The 14583-nt window shown below is 37.4% G+C and overlaps 1 protein-coding gene across 2 annotated transcripts in view; it reads right to left on the reverse strand.

Annotated features, from left to right (window-relative positions):
• Positions 1 to 14583, reverse strand: part of COL6A6 (collagen type VI alpha 6 chain) — a 52319-nt gene that overhangs the window by 7637 nt on the left and 30099 nt on the right. For both annotated transcript variants that reach the window (XM_083825693.1, XM_083825694.1), the window contains 16 exons: positions 14478 to 14540; positions 13412 to 13477; positions 12489 to 12542; positions 11537 to 11572; positions 10805 to 10867; positions 9940 to 10002; positions 8978 to 9040; positions 7543 to 7605; positions 7067 to 7117; positions 5202 to 5237; positions 5026 to 5088; positions 4800 to 4862; positions 4333 to 4368; positions 3393 to 3429; positions 2820 to 2831; positions 2224 to 2717 (listed from right to left, as the gene is read on the reverse strand). In XM_083825693.1, coding sequence (XP_083681819.1) covers positions 2224 to 2717; positions 2820 to 2831; positions 3393 to 3429; positions 4333 to 4368; positions 4800 to 4862; positions 5026 to 5088; positions 5202 to 5237; positions 7067 to 7117; positions 7543 to 7605; positions 8978 to 9040; positions 9940 to 10002; positions 10805 to 10867; positions 11537 to 11572; positions 12489 to 12542; positions 13412 to 13477; positions 14478 to 14540 — 1263 coding nt within the window. The remainder of the gene's footprint in view (positions 1 to 2223; positions 2718 to 2819; positions 2832 to 3392; positions 3430 to 4332; positions 4369 to 4799; positions 4863 to 5025; positions 5089 to 5201; positions 5238 to 7066; positions 7118 to 7542; positions 7606 to 8977; positions 9041 to 9939; positions 10003 to 10804; positions 10868 to 11536; positions 11573 to 12488; positions 12543 to 13411; positions 13478 to 14477; positions 14541 to 14583) is intronic.

A 14583-nucleotide genomic window follows, 5' to 3' on the forward strand; every position in this document is an offset into this window, starting at 1 on the left:
TGGACAGACTCTAGCCTGGTGTTTGTGAGGTTCGGTATATTCAGAGTATTAACTCTGTTCAGATAAGTGTGTTGCTTACACACAGGGAAAGATGCACCAGCAAAAAAATATTCTTACAAACTGAGACACAATAGGCAAAACCCCACAATCTGTATTTTCTGTCTTCATTTTGATTCTATACAGACTGAAATGCAGATCTGTTAGAACAAAGCATGGAGGAAATGGCTCCATACATCACATACAGCATAGCTAAAAATCTCTGGTTACTGTAAAATGCAATGTATTTACATTTCAGATTTTTGGACTACATCTGGTGGCCCAGAGGGCCAAAGGCATCCTGGACTGCATCAGAAATCATGTGGCCAGCAGTACAAAGAAATTGATTGTCCCCTTGTACGTAGCACTGGTGAGACTGAACCTAAAATATCGTGTTCATTTTTCAGACCCTCACTACAAGAAGGATATTGAGTTGCTAAAGTGTGTGAAGAGAAGCGTGACAAAGCTGGTGAAGGGATAAGAAAACAAGACTTCCAAGGAGCAACTGAGGGAACTGGGATTGTTTAGTCTGGAGGAGATCTCATTGCTCTCTACAACTGCCTTAAAGAAGGCTGCAACAAGGAGGGGGTTGGCCTCTTTTCTCAAGTGAACTTTTCTCAGGATGCGAGGAAGTGGTCTCAAGTTGCTTCAGGGGAGGTTTAGATTGGATATTAGGAAGAATTTCTTCATGGAGAGTGTGGTCAAGCATTGGAATGGGCTGCTCTGGGAAGTGATGGACTCACCATCCCTGGAGATATTTAAGAGACTTGTAGATATGGCAATAAGGGACACAGTTTAATGATGGGACTCAGCAGATTAGGTTAATGGTTGGACTTGGTGATTTGAAGGTCTCTTCCAACCTAGATGATTCTATGATCTGTTCCCAGGATACCTTTAACTACCTATCAGCCCTTGGATGATGCTTCATTGGAGTCAGAATGATCTGACAAAGGCCGTACTTCAGCCTGCTAATATAAATGTAAAGACTGAAAACGGATCTCAGTATAGCCTTCTATTTATTTCTTTGGGAAGTTTAAAATGCCCAGTCTAACTGTCCTTCCAGCCAATGGGAAATATGGATTAACTGGAAAATGTGGGTGTTCTTTTTCTAATCTTTTCTACTCTGAAAACTGACTTACGGAGAGTTGGCACCTTTGTACATAACACGTGATATGCATTCAGATTCATAATCTGCTTATACTAATAAAACAAAATAATGATGCTTGCTCTTGTTTAACCTGGGAAGCAGCACAGGGAATAATTTTCCTTCTCATATGCCAACAGAATTCTTTCATTCAGATTAATTAACATTCAGCCAAACAAATATGTGAATTTTCTAACAGATAAGAGGCTACATGAGAAAAATTGCAATAGAAAGTATTAAAGGACTGACATAGATGCTACTAAATCACAACCTAGCCTCCAAGTCTTACATTTTTCATTACATGTAACACAATTTCCTTCTATAAGGATGACTGTGAAGAAACAGCAGCTGGAAAGAATATTATTTTGAAAAAGTTATAATTGATGGTTCTAAACTGAATGGTTTAAACTGATGGTTTTAAACTGATGGTTTTGTACCATCTGTACCACAGATGGTACAAAAAGAAATTGAAAAGAGAGAGAAATATTTAATTCATATTATCAAACCTTAAAGAAACCTAGAATTGTTGTCCTTTGGTGCCTGGAAAAATTCAGTGCTTATTTTCTGTTTACTACCTTTTCATATGAAGTAATATTTTGAAAGGAAATGCTTTATTTCTTTCTCTTGTGCTAATGGAAATATAGCTATCAAAAATGATTTTGCTTTTGGAAAACAAACTGGTATACTTGAAGCCTTCTACTACTGCTCTTTCTAGAAACAACGGCTGCAGCTGTTCTTTTTGTTTGTTTGTTTTGTTTTTAATTAAATGGTTAGTAAATGTCACCATTTCAAAAGAGAAACACCATGAGTAACCAAATGAAATTTAAAAGTTATTGAAATTATATGATTTGACCTAAAACAATGAGTTATAAATAGTTCACATGCAGAAAGAGGTCAAATGGTGATCATTATGTCAAGTGAACCAGTATTTCTTTGTTAAAATATTATACAACTTACTAGCTTGAGAGCATGCTTTACTCAACTACTAGTAGATACTAAGCAAATGGACAACTGATCCAATTTTCCATAGTCAATCTACTTACTGAAAAGGCACGTTTGACATTTGGCACTTCACTGAAGGCAATAATCACTGGAGTGATATCCAAGGCACTCAACTCCAGTACAGCTGTATTGATAACCATATCATCCTGAGACGGACCGTTGGCAAAAAATATGGCAACTTTTCTCGTGAGGATGCCCTGACGAACCCGTTTGAAGACATTTCTTGCAACAAATCTCATGGCTGCCCCAATATTACGTTTGCCAGTGGATCTCTCCAGCGGTATTCTCTGGACTGCTTGGAGCAGCAAGTTGCTTTTTTGGAATTCTGAGAAACGGATGAGATAACGCGTGTTGGCGTTGAAAGAAACAATGGAGACACGAGCACCTGTTGGGCAATTGCTTTCGCTGATCTTAATGGTCTTCAGCAATAACATAACAATGTTTCTCATTCTTTCAAATGCAGATGGAGTAACATCTTCGGACATATCAAAGGCAAACACCACCTCAGTCAGATAAGCTGGACAGGTGCCTGTATCTTGAAACAAAACATTTGTGTCAAAGTATTTCCACAACTCGTATATTGTTAGTTTTTTCCTAGTCTATGAAGAATGGGCATGCAGAGGACTGATGGGCTTACCTGAAGAGCAAGCTGGAATGAAGAGACGGAGAGGAGTTAAATTATTTTGGAATCACATTCATGAAAACAGAGGCATATTCACTCACTTTAAGGAGACCGATCTAAAGCTCAGACAAGTATCAGAAACTGTCACAAGGGACAACACTTCTCTTCAACAATCAAATACTCTAAACAATGCAATTAGACTGGATTAGATTTAAAGAGGTTGTTCTAGGTTCTGCTAAGCAGAGAAGGCTGAGAGAGAATGAATACTTCAAAACAGGAGGACAGGAGGACAAACATTTTCTTCTCTGAGAAGTCACCAAAGGTAGAGTGGTACAATGACAAAGAATTAATTTAATTTTAAATGTAGAGAAGAGAAATTTGTTACAATTTTTGTAATTATAACGTAGGAAAAACAAGCAGAAAGTGTAAACCTGCTTTACATACCTGCTGAAAAATTCTGACAATTAAAAGCTACTAGTCAACATCAACCCAAGACCTGATACAAACTAACAGTCTACAGGGCTTCCAGAGGAGGCTTTTTCTCATAAGGGTGACTAGGTGGAGTCAAAGAATATGCTCCCTACTTACGGCAGTTTTTTCGTGTAAAATTCACAAGTTCACAAGGCTGCAGGAGCAAAAAGAAAAAGCAATTAACAGCAAATCCCAGACCATACCAGACTGGGAATCTTACTTCTGGTTTGAGTTGAAGGTCAGATCTAAGCTGCTGAACTCTCACTCAGAGTCCAGATTCATACATTCCAGTTCCTCTCTATTTCAAATTGTACAGGGGCTCTGTCCCTGACGCCTGATGCAGAAATTAAGTGTGGTGTGTTTTTTTTGTTTTGTTTTGTTTTGTTTTCTTTCAGACATGCTCTGTTGGCATTTAGCCATGATTTGGAGTATGAAACAACTATTTAGCCATTCTTTATTTTGTGTAATAATCATATCTAGGAGGTCACTGGGCAATGGCACTTCCAAAGGAGAATGAGAATTTCAGTAGCAACTTGCAGAGGAAGAGGGAGGTCTGTGAAGGAGGACCAGACCTGTCCTCCCCTCCTTGGAATGCAGAATATACCTGCAGTAGTGTTGCCTGCAGATACTTGTCCGTGCAAGGGTTAGATGAAGCCTTTACTTAGGAATTCTCATCCTATATGAGTTAGGATTCTGAAGAAATCCTGCCCTGTTATTCCCAATGAAAACAGCTATTGCTGATGAAATGCCTTTCTTTACAACAGGGTGAGAAATAACCATAAACCTGAGCTGGTGTTTAAACTGATGTGAATGAGGTAACAGGTACAGGAATATGAATGTCTCAAAAGTTTGTAAATAGTGTAAATCCATCTGCATACTTTTTTCCTTATTTGCCAAACAGAAGGACCCACTGTACTCACTGTACTCTGAAAAGTATTTGAGAAAGATACTGTTTTCTAACAATTAAATGTGCTCATTGCATTCAGTGCATACAAGTAGATGATGACTAAAACTTAGTTCTATGTACAATGCAGTTAGCTGTGAGGTAGTTACTTACTTCCATTAAAATGGTGCCTCTTGGTCCCTTGGCACCCTGAAATAAATTAAATACAGATCCAGAAAATCAGACTATGATAACATATCTCCATCTATGACTCTGTAGGCCAAAGAAAATGCAGGCATACAGTGTTTCCCCAATAATCATTTGCTAATTTGAAATATGAGGAGACAACATTGCTCAGCACAGATTTCTGAGCACCTGAAAGAGTTGCAGACCAGTAGTCTGACCTATTTCTCAGCACATTTTCCTTCCTGTTTTTTCAAATATTCACTACCTGTTGCTCTTGAGGACCAGTATCAATCAGAATTGGATCTTCTTTCTTGTGCCCCCGGGCTGGTTAAGTATTGTTTATCATACAAAACACTATCAAATATTCCATTAATCTAGAAGTGAGTTTAAGAGCAACTAAGAGCTTTATATATATATATATATTTTTTTTATTTATTTAAATAAAAGTACATTACCATAGGTCCTGATGGTCCTTTGTCCCCTGGATCTCCCAGGGAACCTGGTATGCCAGCATTACCCTGTAAATAGAAACAAAAGTTTTATTCTTTATAATTCCACATACAAGTGCAGAATTTCAGCACAGAAAAACCTCTAAAACTACACTGTGAGCTGGAAACACTCAGGACATATGGGCTTTACTTACAGAACTCTTTACAGAGTTAACAGATTTATCATTCTTACCCTTCTACCTCTAACTCCTTTGGGTCCTTTAGCTCCTGGAATACCTGGGTCTCCATCTTCTCCCTGAAAATTAGTGAAATTTAGAACTTTATATGAAGGGAGAAAACAGACAGATTTCAAATGAGAACAGTGTAAAACAAGAAATAATAAGAGCAAGCATGTCCATTTAATCATACCTCTGGACCAGGATACCCTATGAATCCAGGTTGTCCCTGCCAATAGAAAGAAAATAAGACTTCATAAGAATCTAGAACTTTGTGATCTGCTTAGCGTTTAATTTCTTTAAACCAAAAAGAATTTCAAAATTATTCTTGGTGTTCCAGTCCATTCAAGTAGCAGCGGCTACTCCTCTGGTCTCAAAAGACTCCTTTTTAGATTAACAACTTTTTCACGTAAAGCAAGAGCATTGTAAATCATTCCAACAGTTTCTGAATTTTCAACAGCATCCCATTTCTCAAATAAGTGTTTTAACAAAAATTATTTATGACTCCTAGTAAAATACAGCAGTAATCTTATTCAGTGATCATGAGTAAAACAAAATATTCAAAGCAGTGTTTAAAAGCATTTTCAGAATGTTGTACATTCCATACTGAGCAGTGATACTATAACATATTATTGGCATATTAGAAGTAACTTCATTAACTGTTTTGGGTTAGTTCAGTTCTTGGCATACTCTTTGCCTGTGTATCAAAAATGAGAACTCTCAGGAAGACTGATGAGAATGGAAGCTTATCTTTCCTTGACATTAGAGTAACTAGCAGAATTCACACTACTTATGTATGTCCTTGTTTTAAGAGTTCTTTCCTATGAAACTAGACATGGCTGTCAAACATCACAAAGCAATCAAGGTTTGCCCAGCAGATTTTTATCACATGACTTTATACTATTATTTCTAGAAAGTTACATGCACATAGACCCCACATTATAAATAAGAGTGCAATTTAACTTGTGTACCTCTGTGATTTATAGCAATCTTAAGCCTATGCACTTAGCTATTAGGGGAAAACCAATTCTTTCTGGATCATCATTCTGGGTTGAATTATTTTTATTTTTAATTATATATATATTTTTAATCTAAGCCCTGCCAAACCTTGGGCAAATATATCAGTGTATAAGAAGGGCTTTAAGTCAGTCCTTTAAAACAATGAATAACAACAAGGAGATTTAGCAGAATCCTTTTCTCTTCATTTGTAACAGGGAGGATCTTCCCTGAAATAAACAAGTGCTCCTACTTATTTTATTTGAAGAGATTAAAAGAACTAGTCTTATATATAATATACACGTAACCTGTGAAAATCTCCCATCAAAGGAAATTGTTGGGGCTAAGAAGGCAAGAAAACAGATTTTTTTTTTTTGCACAGCAAGAAGTATCAAGAGTCATTTTTGTAATAAGCCATTTGAAAAAAAAAACCAAGAGGTCATCAGTTGGAGAGCCTCCTGGAAAGCCTTTCATACCTTTTCTGAAGCTTCTGCAGCATTATTCTTCTCCCACAAAAAGATCAGAGAGTGAAACAGATGCGCCTCCAGTGAATCCACTGGATTGCTTCTGTTTCCCAAACAAGAGGAAACAACTCAGTTGAAAACAAGAGTGGCTAGTCAAGCAGACTGGGTACTCCAAAAAGTTCAACTTACACCCCTATATTCATACACACCAAGGAAAGGGTGAGTGGATATCAAAAGAGCAGCTCCTTCCCATTCGTTCTCATGTGTTACCATTGTAAGTCACCACTTGTTCAGAATGGGAGCATAATTCTCACTCCAGTCTTCAGTCATCTCCAGAGTCAATCTGTGTTTGTACCAAACCACATTCCTAAGGTCTCATGAAACAGAATTAGAGGTCACAGCCACATTTGTTTCAGTTTCAGATAACCCTTTTCAGAATTTCTCACAAGGATGGATGTCGGAAGGCTAAGCCTCTTCCTGAACCTCAGGAGCACACTGTGGCCACATCTTACATCCCTCTTGAATCAACTTTGATGGTCCCATTAAAAGTGACCTTGTGCAATGGAGTCTGAGAGACGTTCTGACTCCCAACACTTACCTTTGCTCCTTTGCTCCCTTCAGGACCATGCACGTCTCTGCCATCCATGCCCTGCAAAGGTTGAATATAATCAGTTAGCTTTTAATAAAGGATTGGATTTATATCCGGTTCCATTTTGGAAAAGAGACCTCCCATTACAGTGCTGTGTCCAGGCTGCTGATACTGACGAAGTCAGACAAGCTATCATGACACAGTCTAAATGATGGCAAAATCCATACAGAGAAAAAGGGATTAAGGCCATTCTCCACTGTGTGACCTACCTCTAGCAAATTCTCTTTAGCACATATAGAGAATTTGAGTGAAAATATATTATCTGTAGACAACAAGGAATCTGGTTTCCATAAGGAAATTGAGAACCAAATGTGAAATCATTTTAACTGTGTCAAACTGAAAATAGAAGAAGGGAATGAACTGAGCTGATCCAGCTGAATGAATGTTGAATTACAGGGGTCCAGAACTAGGGCAGAAAGACTCACTCGTACACCTCTCTGTCCAGTTGGTCCCAGAGGGCCTTTCTCTCCAGGATCACCAGGTTCACCCTGTCATAATTGAAATGTAACAAACATTATTTTGGCTCATTCAGGAGAACTTGTTTCTGAAATGTAAACTTGTCTGCTAGACTGAATTGCGCTTATACTTTTTACAAGCTATGTGATGCAGATCAAAACATTCTGTTACAGATGATATTTGAGAGAAGGTTTCTTGGGTATGTAACTGGAAAGTACTGGGCAAATCGGAAGACAATGAGAAAACCTCATGGGCTTTCCTCAGAAAAACCTCCCATTGTTACACAGAACTTCCTACTGGCAAGAGTGTTTTCTAGGAAAAGTTATATTAACATAGGCGGGACATATCTTGGAATTCTACCAGCATGAAAGCGTCTGTTTGTAGCAGAGGATATTTCTCAGGAAGGCTGTTTGGTCTGTGTTCTTAGTCCTCTTGCAAGTTTTCTTTTCTTTCATTCCTTTTTTTTTTTTTTTTGGTTTTCACTTTCTTATTGAACTTTCTTCTAACAAGAACCCCAAATGTAAACAGCACAGAATCAGACTCTGATTCTGAGTGATTCCAGTAAAAAACAGTTAATATGGTGGCTACAGCAAAAGACAAGGTGATTAAATCCAATGTTTCTTCCTAACTTTGTCACTGTGTGTTTTCACACAGCGACTCTTTTCACAGCAGCACTCTGACGTTCTGACACCTCTCTGTACTGAATGTAGTAATTCTTCAAAAAGACTAAAAAGGCTTTGTTAACTGGTATTCGTTAAGCCTTCTAGATCCAGAAATACAAAAACACCTAAAATCACGTATTGTTATTTAATAGTCTCCTGTATCAATGCACATTAATTATAGGAAAGTAAGGGATAACATTTATTACAAGTAATTGAGCCATAATGTGGACCGTGTATTAGGATAAGCCTTTCTGTTGAAATTCATGTTGATTTAGTTCTTCTCAACATATTAATTCCTTTATAATAACCATCCTAACAGTCAGGGGTCTTTGAACTGGCTAGGAATCTGGAACAAAAAGGTTAAAATGAACAGCTATGCTTCATTAACTGGTACTTATTTTCAATAGATTGGACAGAGTTTAAGAATCTTAAAACAAGCTCAAGGGTCACCACTGCCATACCCCTACTACAGTTTGTGAGAAGCCAGGTCCCATCAAGAACCATGACCACAACAGCAATTAGAACAGCAGTCATGCTGACTAATAGCTTCATAGTATAGCTCTGACACTGGTAAGTGACCTTGAACACATTGCTTGCCTTCCCATGCAATCTAAAAATTCTTATGAAACTTAATTTTTACATGTTCCACATCAACAACGCAAGTGTTAGTTCATGCTTTTTCAGTCAGAATAATGAATGATGTGCTCATATTGCTGCAATCAAGTGCTTTAAAAATGTTTACCTTTGCTCCTCTTGCACCTAGCTTTCCAACAGAGCCAGGTAGACCTGGGGGACCCGGACTAGCCTGTAATCAGAAATATCAGTAAAATGGTATACAATGAAGAATTCAAGGCTTCATTACACTCAAGATTCATTCACTGTCACTTGAAATTATTGTAGAATCAATATAGACATTAGAACATAAACAGACTTTGCCAAAGCTTTTGAGGACCACAATAAGTTATGGATCAAGCTATCATTCAAGTTATTTCCTGGTGTCTGTGTGACTACTCTAAAATTTCCGAAGTATTATTAAGTATGATATAAATATTATTTTCTATCTACATAGCTATTACAAGTATGACAGTGAAAGCACAAGCAATATGAATATATATATATATAAATATACACACGTATAAATGGGTATGTAAGCTTGAACATGACTAAAGTAGATATCCAAAGCTGACATAGTCAGATGTTCTAATCCTGAGTTATACTGGTTTAATTTCAGAATAAGAGCCCCAAAATCAACAGCATCACACAAATGCAAGGAAGATCAGCAGTCAGTGCTCAATAGTTAAAACCTCATCATAACTTAGCATTAAATCTCACAGGTCATATTTTAATGAAAGCATTGACAAGCTGAATATCTAACTATGCCCTCAACTCATCCAGTGTACATCTGGACCAGTAGGTGCTGCAAGCCATGGTGTTACTCCTGATACAATGGAACTGAGAAAGGAATCTAAAGCTAAGGAATCTAAAGCTAACTCTGAAGTTCTCTTCCTATTCACCCACCTAAACTTATTTCTCAAGATTTGCAGCCTCATATGACCATCAGTTTGCTTAAGAAATATACTGAAAAATCTTCAGTTTCTTCGCTCTGTACATTTGTTAAAAACTCATTAGAAGAATAACACAAACATTGAAAAATGAAAAGCCCTAAGGTGTGCAGCAAGGATATATTATTTATTTAAGGCTAACCGGAGGGCCTGGCATGCCTTGTGGTCCTGGAGGTCCTCTGATCCCTTGTAGTCCTTTTGGGCCCTGACATAAACAGACATTGAAAGAAAAGTCAGTTCAGTGTTCATAGTCTTTCAACGAAGATTAGATTACTGCAATGACCAGAATTCAAGGGCCTGTTTTGCAAGCCTCAATGCACAGGTGAAACTCCTGGCTGTTTGGTTGTAGGAATTAGACCTGGTGAAGCAGCTAAGAAGGTCACTGCCTGAGGGCTATACTCAGAGAGCCTCTATGATGTCTAGGATATCAATAAGACGTCACACAACACACTACTAGGCGTGTTTTCTCCAGATGCCTATATTGTCAGTGGATGGAGAATATTAAAACTGGAATCTACAATAAGCATTCTACCACTGTGGTTCTCTTTAAAATAACTCCACAAACCCTTTTTTTTTTAAACAGGATTTTTTCATTGGTTTTGTCAGTCAGTAAGTATATCATTTTCACAATTTCAACAGTTTGTAAATAGAGTACATTCAAAAATGCAATAAAATTATCTACTTATTAATAGAAATTTCTAATGAGTTCATTTTGAAGATCTGCTTGACATTATCCTGGAAGCTAGAGACATCTTGACTAAATTATTTATTCTGGCTACTCACTTTCCTCTTGATTTCACTAGAAGCTGCATTTGCATAAACAAAAAGAGAAACTTGGCCCATTTAATTCCTCAGGGCCACAGAGTCTATTTGCCAAGGATTTTTCCTCATAATATTCATTAGTTGAAGAAAACAAAGCATTCCAAAAGAAAAACAAAAGATTAAGACTGACAACTCATTTTCTCCACAGCTAACATGTAGATCATCTCTAAAGTTCTTTTAGCTACCTGTGGGCCTTTAAAACCAGGATCTCCTGGGTAACCTGCTTCTCCCAGATCTCCTTGTCCACCCTGCCAGAACAAAAGCAAACATTAAAAAAAGAAAGGGTGGGGGCAGGGGGGAAGAAAAGAAATTAACACCTATCATATGCATATCAACAGGTAATCATTTCATGTCTGCACAGAGTATTAGCTGACAGAATGTTTTCCAGTGGTTCCAAGCAGCTTTCACTCTGCTTCAACTTCCACTTAAGAAAACTCAATTGAACAGCAAAAGAATTTAATAGCTTTGTTTTGTTGTGGATTTTTCTTCTTTTTTTTTTTTTTGGTATACGGTGTGTGACAAACACTTGAGATACAGCGCAAAATATCAGTTCCATTTGCTTCACATTTTACACCACAATCTCAGAAATATTCCTGCATTCCTGCAGCCTTTCCGTTCATCCCTCATCTTTAGCAACAGTCTCTCCTCTACTTGTGTTCCCAAATTTGCCTTAATAATACAAGAGTCTGTCCTTTTATTTCAACAAAAGCTGTCTTTCTCCTTTCCAGTTCTAAATCTTTCAAGCCAGGACTGCCTCTAGTACATTCACCTGAGGCTGTCTTGGCTTGAAATAGACTTTTTGTTGCTGAATACTTCTGTCTTGAATCACACTGAAATTTCTCCAGTAAAGAGGAACAAATGCTCAGGCTGGACATATAACTGCATGTAAATAGACAGCAGCAGTGTTAGCCACTCACCTTTACACCTGGAGGGCCTCTTCGACCTTCTGCTCCCTAGGAAGGAATGGCATGAGATTACGTCCAGAACACCAAGCAAGGTGAAAAAACAACTTATAATTAAGTAAATACATTCAACTTACAGAGACCAGAGACTATTTCTGAAGAAAGAAAAATCCCATTTTTTAAAGGTAAAAATGAAAAAAAGAATCAATTTGGGACAGAAATCCTTACACAACTATTACCATCATCAAAGAAAAGCCCTTAGTGAGTAAAGAGGGAAGACATCTCAACAGAATTCTGGAAAACATCTTCCCAGTCAGCTGCTCCTTGGCTAAAATAAAAAGCCATCTCCTCTACCTCTGAGCCAAAAGGTATGCACTGCTTCCTTCTGCACACTGTTCAGAAGCGCTAGTGAACGTGACTGTTAACATCACTAGCAACCTTCAGAATGCTTCTGCAGCTTGGATGAGAAGTGATCATGATCTTATACATTAGCATTAGGAACCTTTCTAACAGACTATAGGAGGCGATTTCATAGGTTCCAGTCCCCAGTGGATGAAAAAGAGCAGCAGGCATATGGAACTTACTGTTACAGGGAAGAAGGAGGGATAAAAATATCTATGGCAAAATTACCAGGCTATTAAGCCTCACAGAAAAGGCTGCATTGAATTTAAGGCTTGCAATTTCACGTGAATCAGACCTGAAATTAATTTTATAGCAAATTCCTGATTAAAAAACAAACAACAGAAACAAACAAAACAACAACAAAAACCACTGCAATACATATAAGCTAGTAAATTTGAAGCCAAGTATATTGAACTATGAAAATTGTAGAAGATTTATGTTCCTTCTCATTGCAGGAGTTTTACATGTGGGATAAAAGGAAGAAGAGAAAAATTGGTTGTCTCAATGGGAACCCCACTGCATCTTAGATCAGTTATTTTCAACCTGTATTGGCTACTGTTCTTACATTAGGGCCATCATGACCCTGCTCTCCTTGGAGTCCATGTGGTCCTGGGTCTCCCTGCAAAACAAAGTAAAGAACAAGCACTTTAAATACTGTTTATTTTTCTTGTAATTACACATTTTTCTTTTTATGGTCCTTCTTTTATTCTTCTCCTAAGTAATTTCACTTCAATCAGTTGCATCATGCTAAATGCTGACTTGTTTTCTGCAAACAGTTCCTGATCATCAATTATAAATGAGAGTGAAACTATGCTTGTTTTGAATTTCAAACCATCATCCACCACCAATTACAGATACTTTCCTACTACTTATCTTTGCTTATTGATCTAAATTAAGTGTGACAGTTAATGGGCTGCGCTCTTGTGTTAGATTTACTTTCTTGCAGTATGGCTCAAAAACCCAGTAAAAATTCAGACATCACTTTATCAGCACATAACCAAGTTCTTATGTTCTACAGGCCAAAATGGAGTTTTGGAGTCTCGTCACCATGAGAAAATAGCAGTTACATAGTAAAGTGGGTACAGCATCCAACACATTTACAGTATCCAACACATTTTTCCCAGCAGGGTTTTTAAAAAAATCCCTGCAGCCCATCACCAGGAATCTCTCTATTTGGTGATATAAAATTGAGATAGAATGATATATTTATACTAAATCCATATCTTGCTTTAGCTCAAGCCCAGTTTGATGGTGTATTCCATGAGAATATTACCATAGTCTTCATTAACTCTTTGTTTTTCTTTTAATGAAAAAATAAAACAAAACAAAACCCAACATCATGCACATTTTAAAGTTTTCTGTGTTGCATATACACACTAAAGGCAAACTGAAAAATGAAAGAAAAGAGCTGCTTTGTCAATGGACAGCCAATACAACTTGGCAATTATCCAAACCCTTACTCTTCTTAATGCAGAATTACTTGCTTACCTGCCATGCTGAGTTTCCCTTTTCACCCTTAGGACCAGGAACATTATTGTTAATCCCAGGATCTCCCTGGAAAAGTTAAGCAGAAAGTTAAGCATTTTCAGTGACTATACCTTTGTTAATCTAACTACAGACACAAGATATGGAAATAAGATTAATGACATTTATTATTGCAGCCAAAAAGGAATATAAACATTATTTTGAATGAACACGCTTGCAAGAACGCTATATAAGCTCTTCTGCAAAGTCCACAGTTACCTCTTCTGCAAAGAGGTAAAAATAAATATTTCCAATGGGCAACAAAGCAAATCTTGAAAATGTGATGCTGTTCTGGTTGTTTGGGTATTGTTAACTGAATTAAGATCACACCTAGCTACCGATTCTCATACAGGGTCATACTAGAATGGAGTTTCATTTATCCACTTAATGCTAGACACATATAAAATCCTGATCCCTCAAAGAGGCCAAGTTACCATGGCACCTGATTTCTTTCATAAGTGTTAGAAGACAGGAGTCATCACATTATCCTTGACTCTAGAACGAAGATCTTTGAAATACGTATAAGACAAAGTTGTAGTACACCTCCACTGAAATTTTAGCCCTCAGAGTCTGCATTTATATAGAGAGCTCTAAAGCATGCATTGAAGAAATGTCAGCATGAAGAAGTAACTTGCCTTTGCATCATTATAAATTTATAACAAAGAGTCAGTTCACTTGGGTTTTAAGTGATAGAGAAATCCCTCTATTAGGTGAGAACCACAGGGTAGGACTAAACAGCTCCAAAAGGAGTTATCTGTCCATGGTAAAAACAAATAAATAAAACAAAAATGCAAGGAACAAGTTGGAGACCTGAAGCTTAAACATCTGCTTCCAAGCAACGCATCAAAACACACAAGTCCATCTGCATCTGAAGAGCACAGAACTCCTGGAATATGCCATACTCTTTGGAAAGTACTGCACCATCTAGGATCATGAAAAACTCTTCAAATAACTTATATCTCAGGCAGCTCCTTCAGAAAATATAAGCACAAATTAGTGCAACCTAACAAAAATGAAGAAATACACTTACATGATCCCCTCTTAGACCAGGTTCTCCTCGTTCACCTGATTCTCCTCTGGGGCCTTTTCTGCCCTAAAGTTATAAAAAGAGTACAAACAATTCTGGTGTGGGTAGA

This window comes from Anser anser (assembly GCF_964211835.1).
Source record: "Anser anser genome assembly, chromosome: 2".
Taxonomy (NCBI): Eukaryota; Metazoa; Chordata; class Aves; order Anseriformes; family Anatidae; genus Anser; species Anser anser.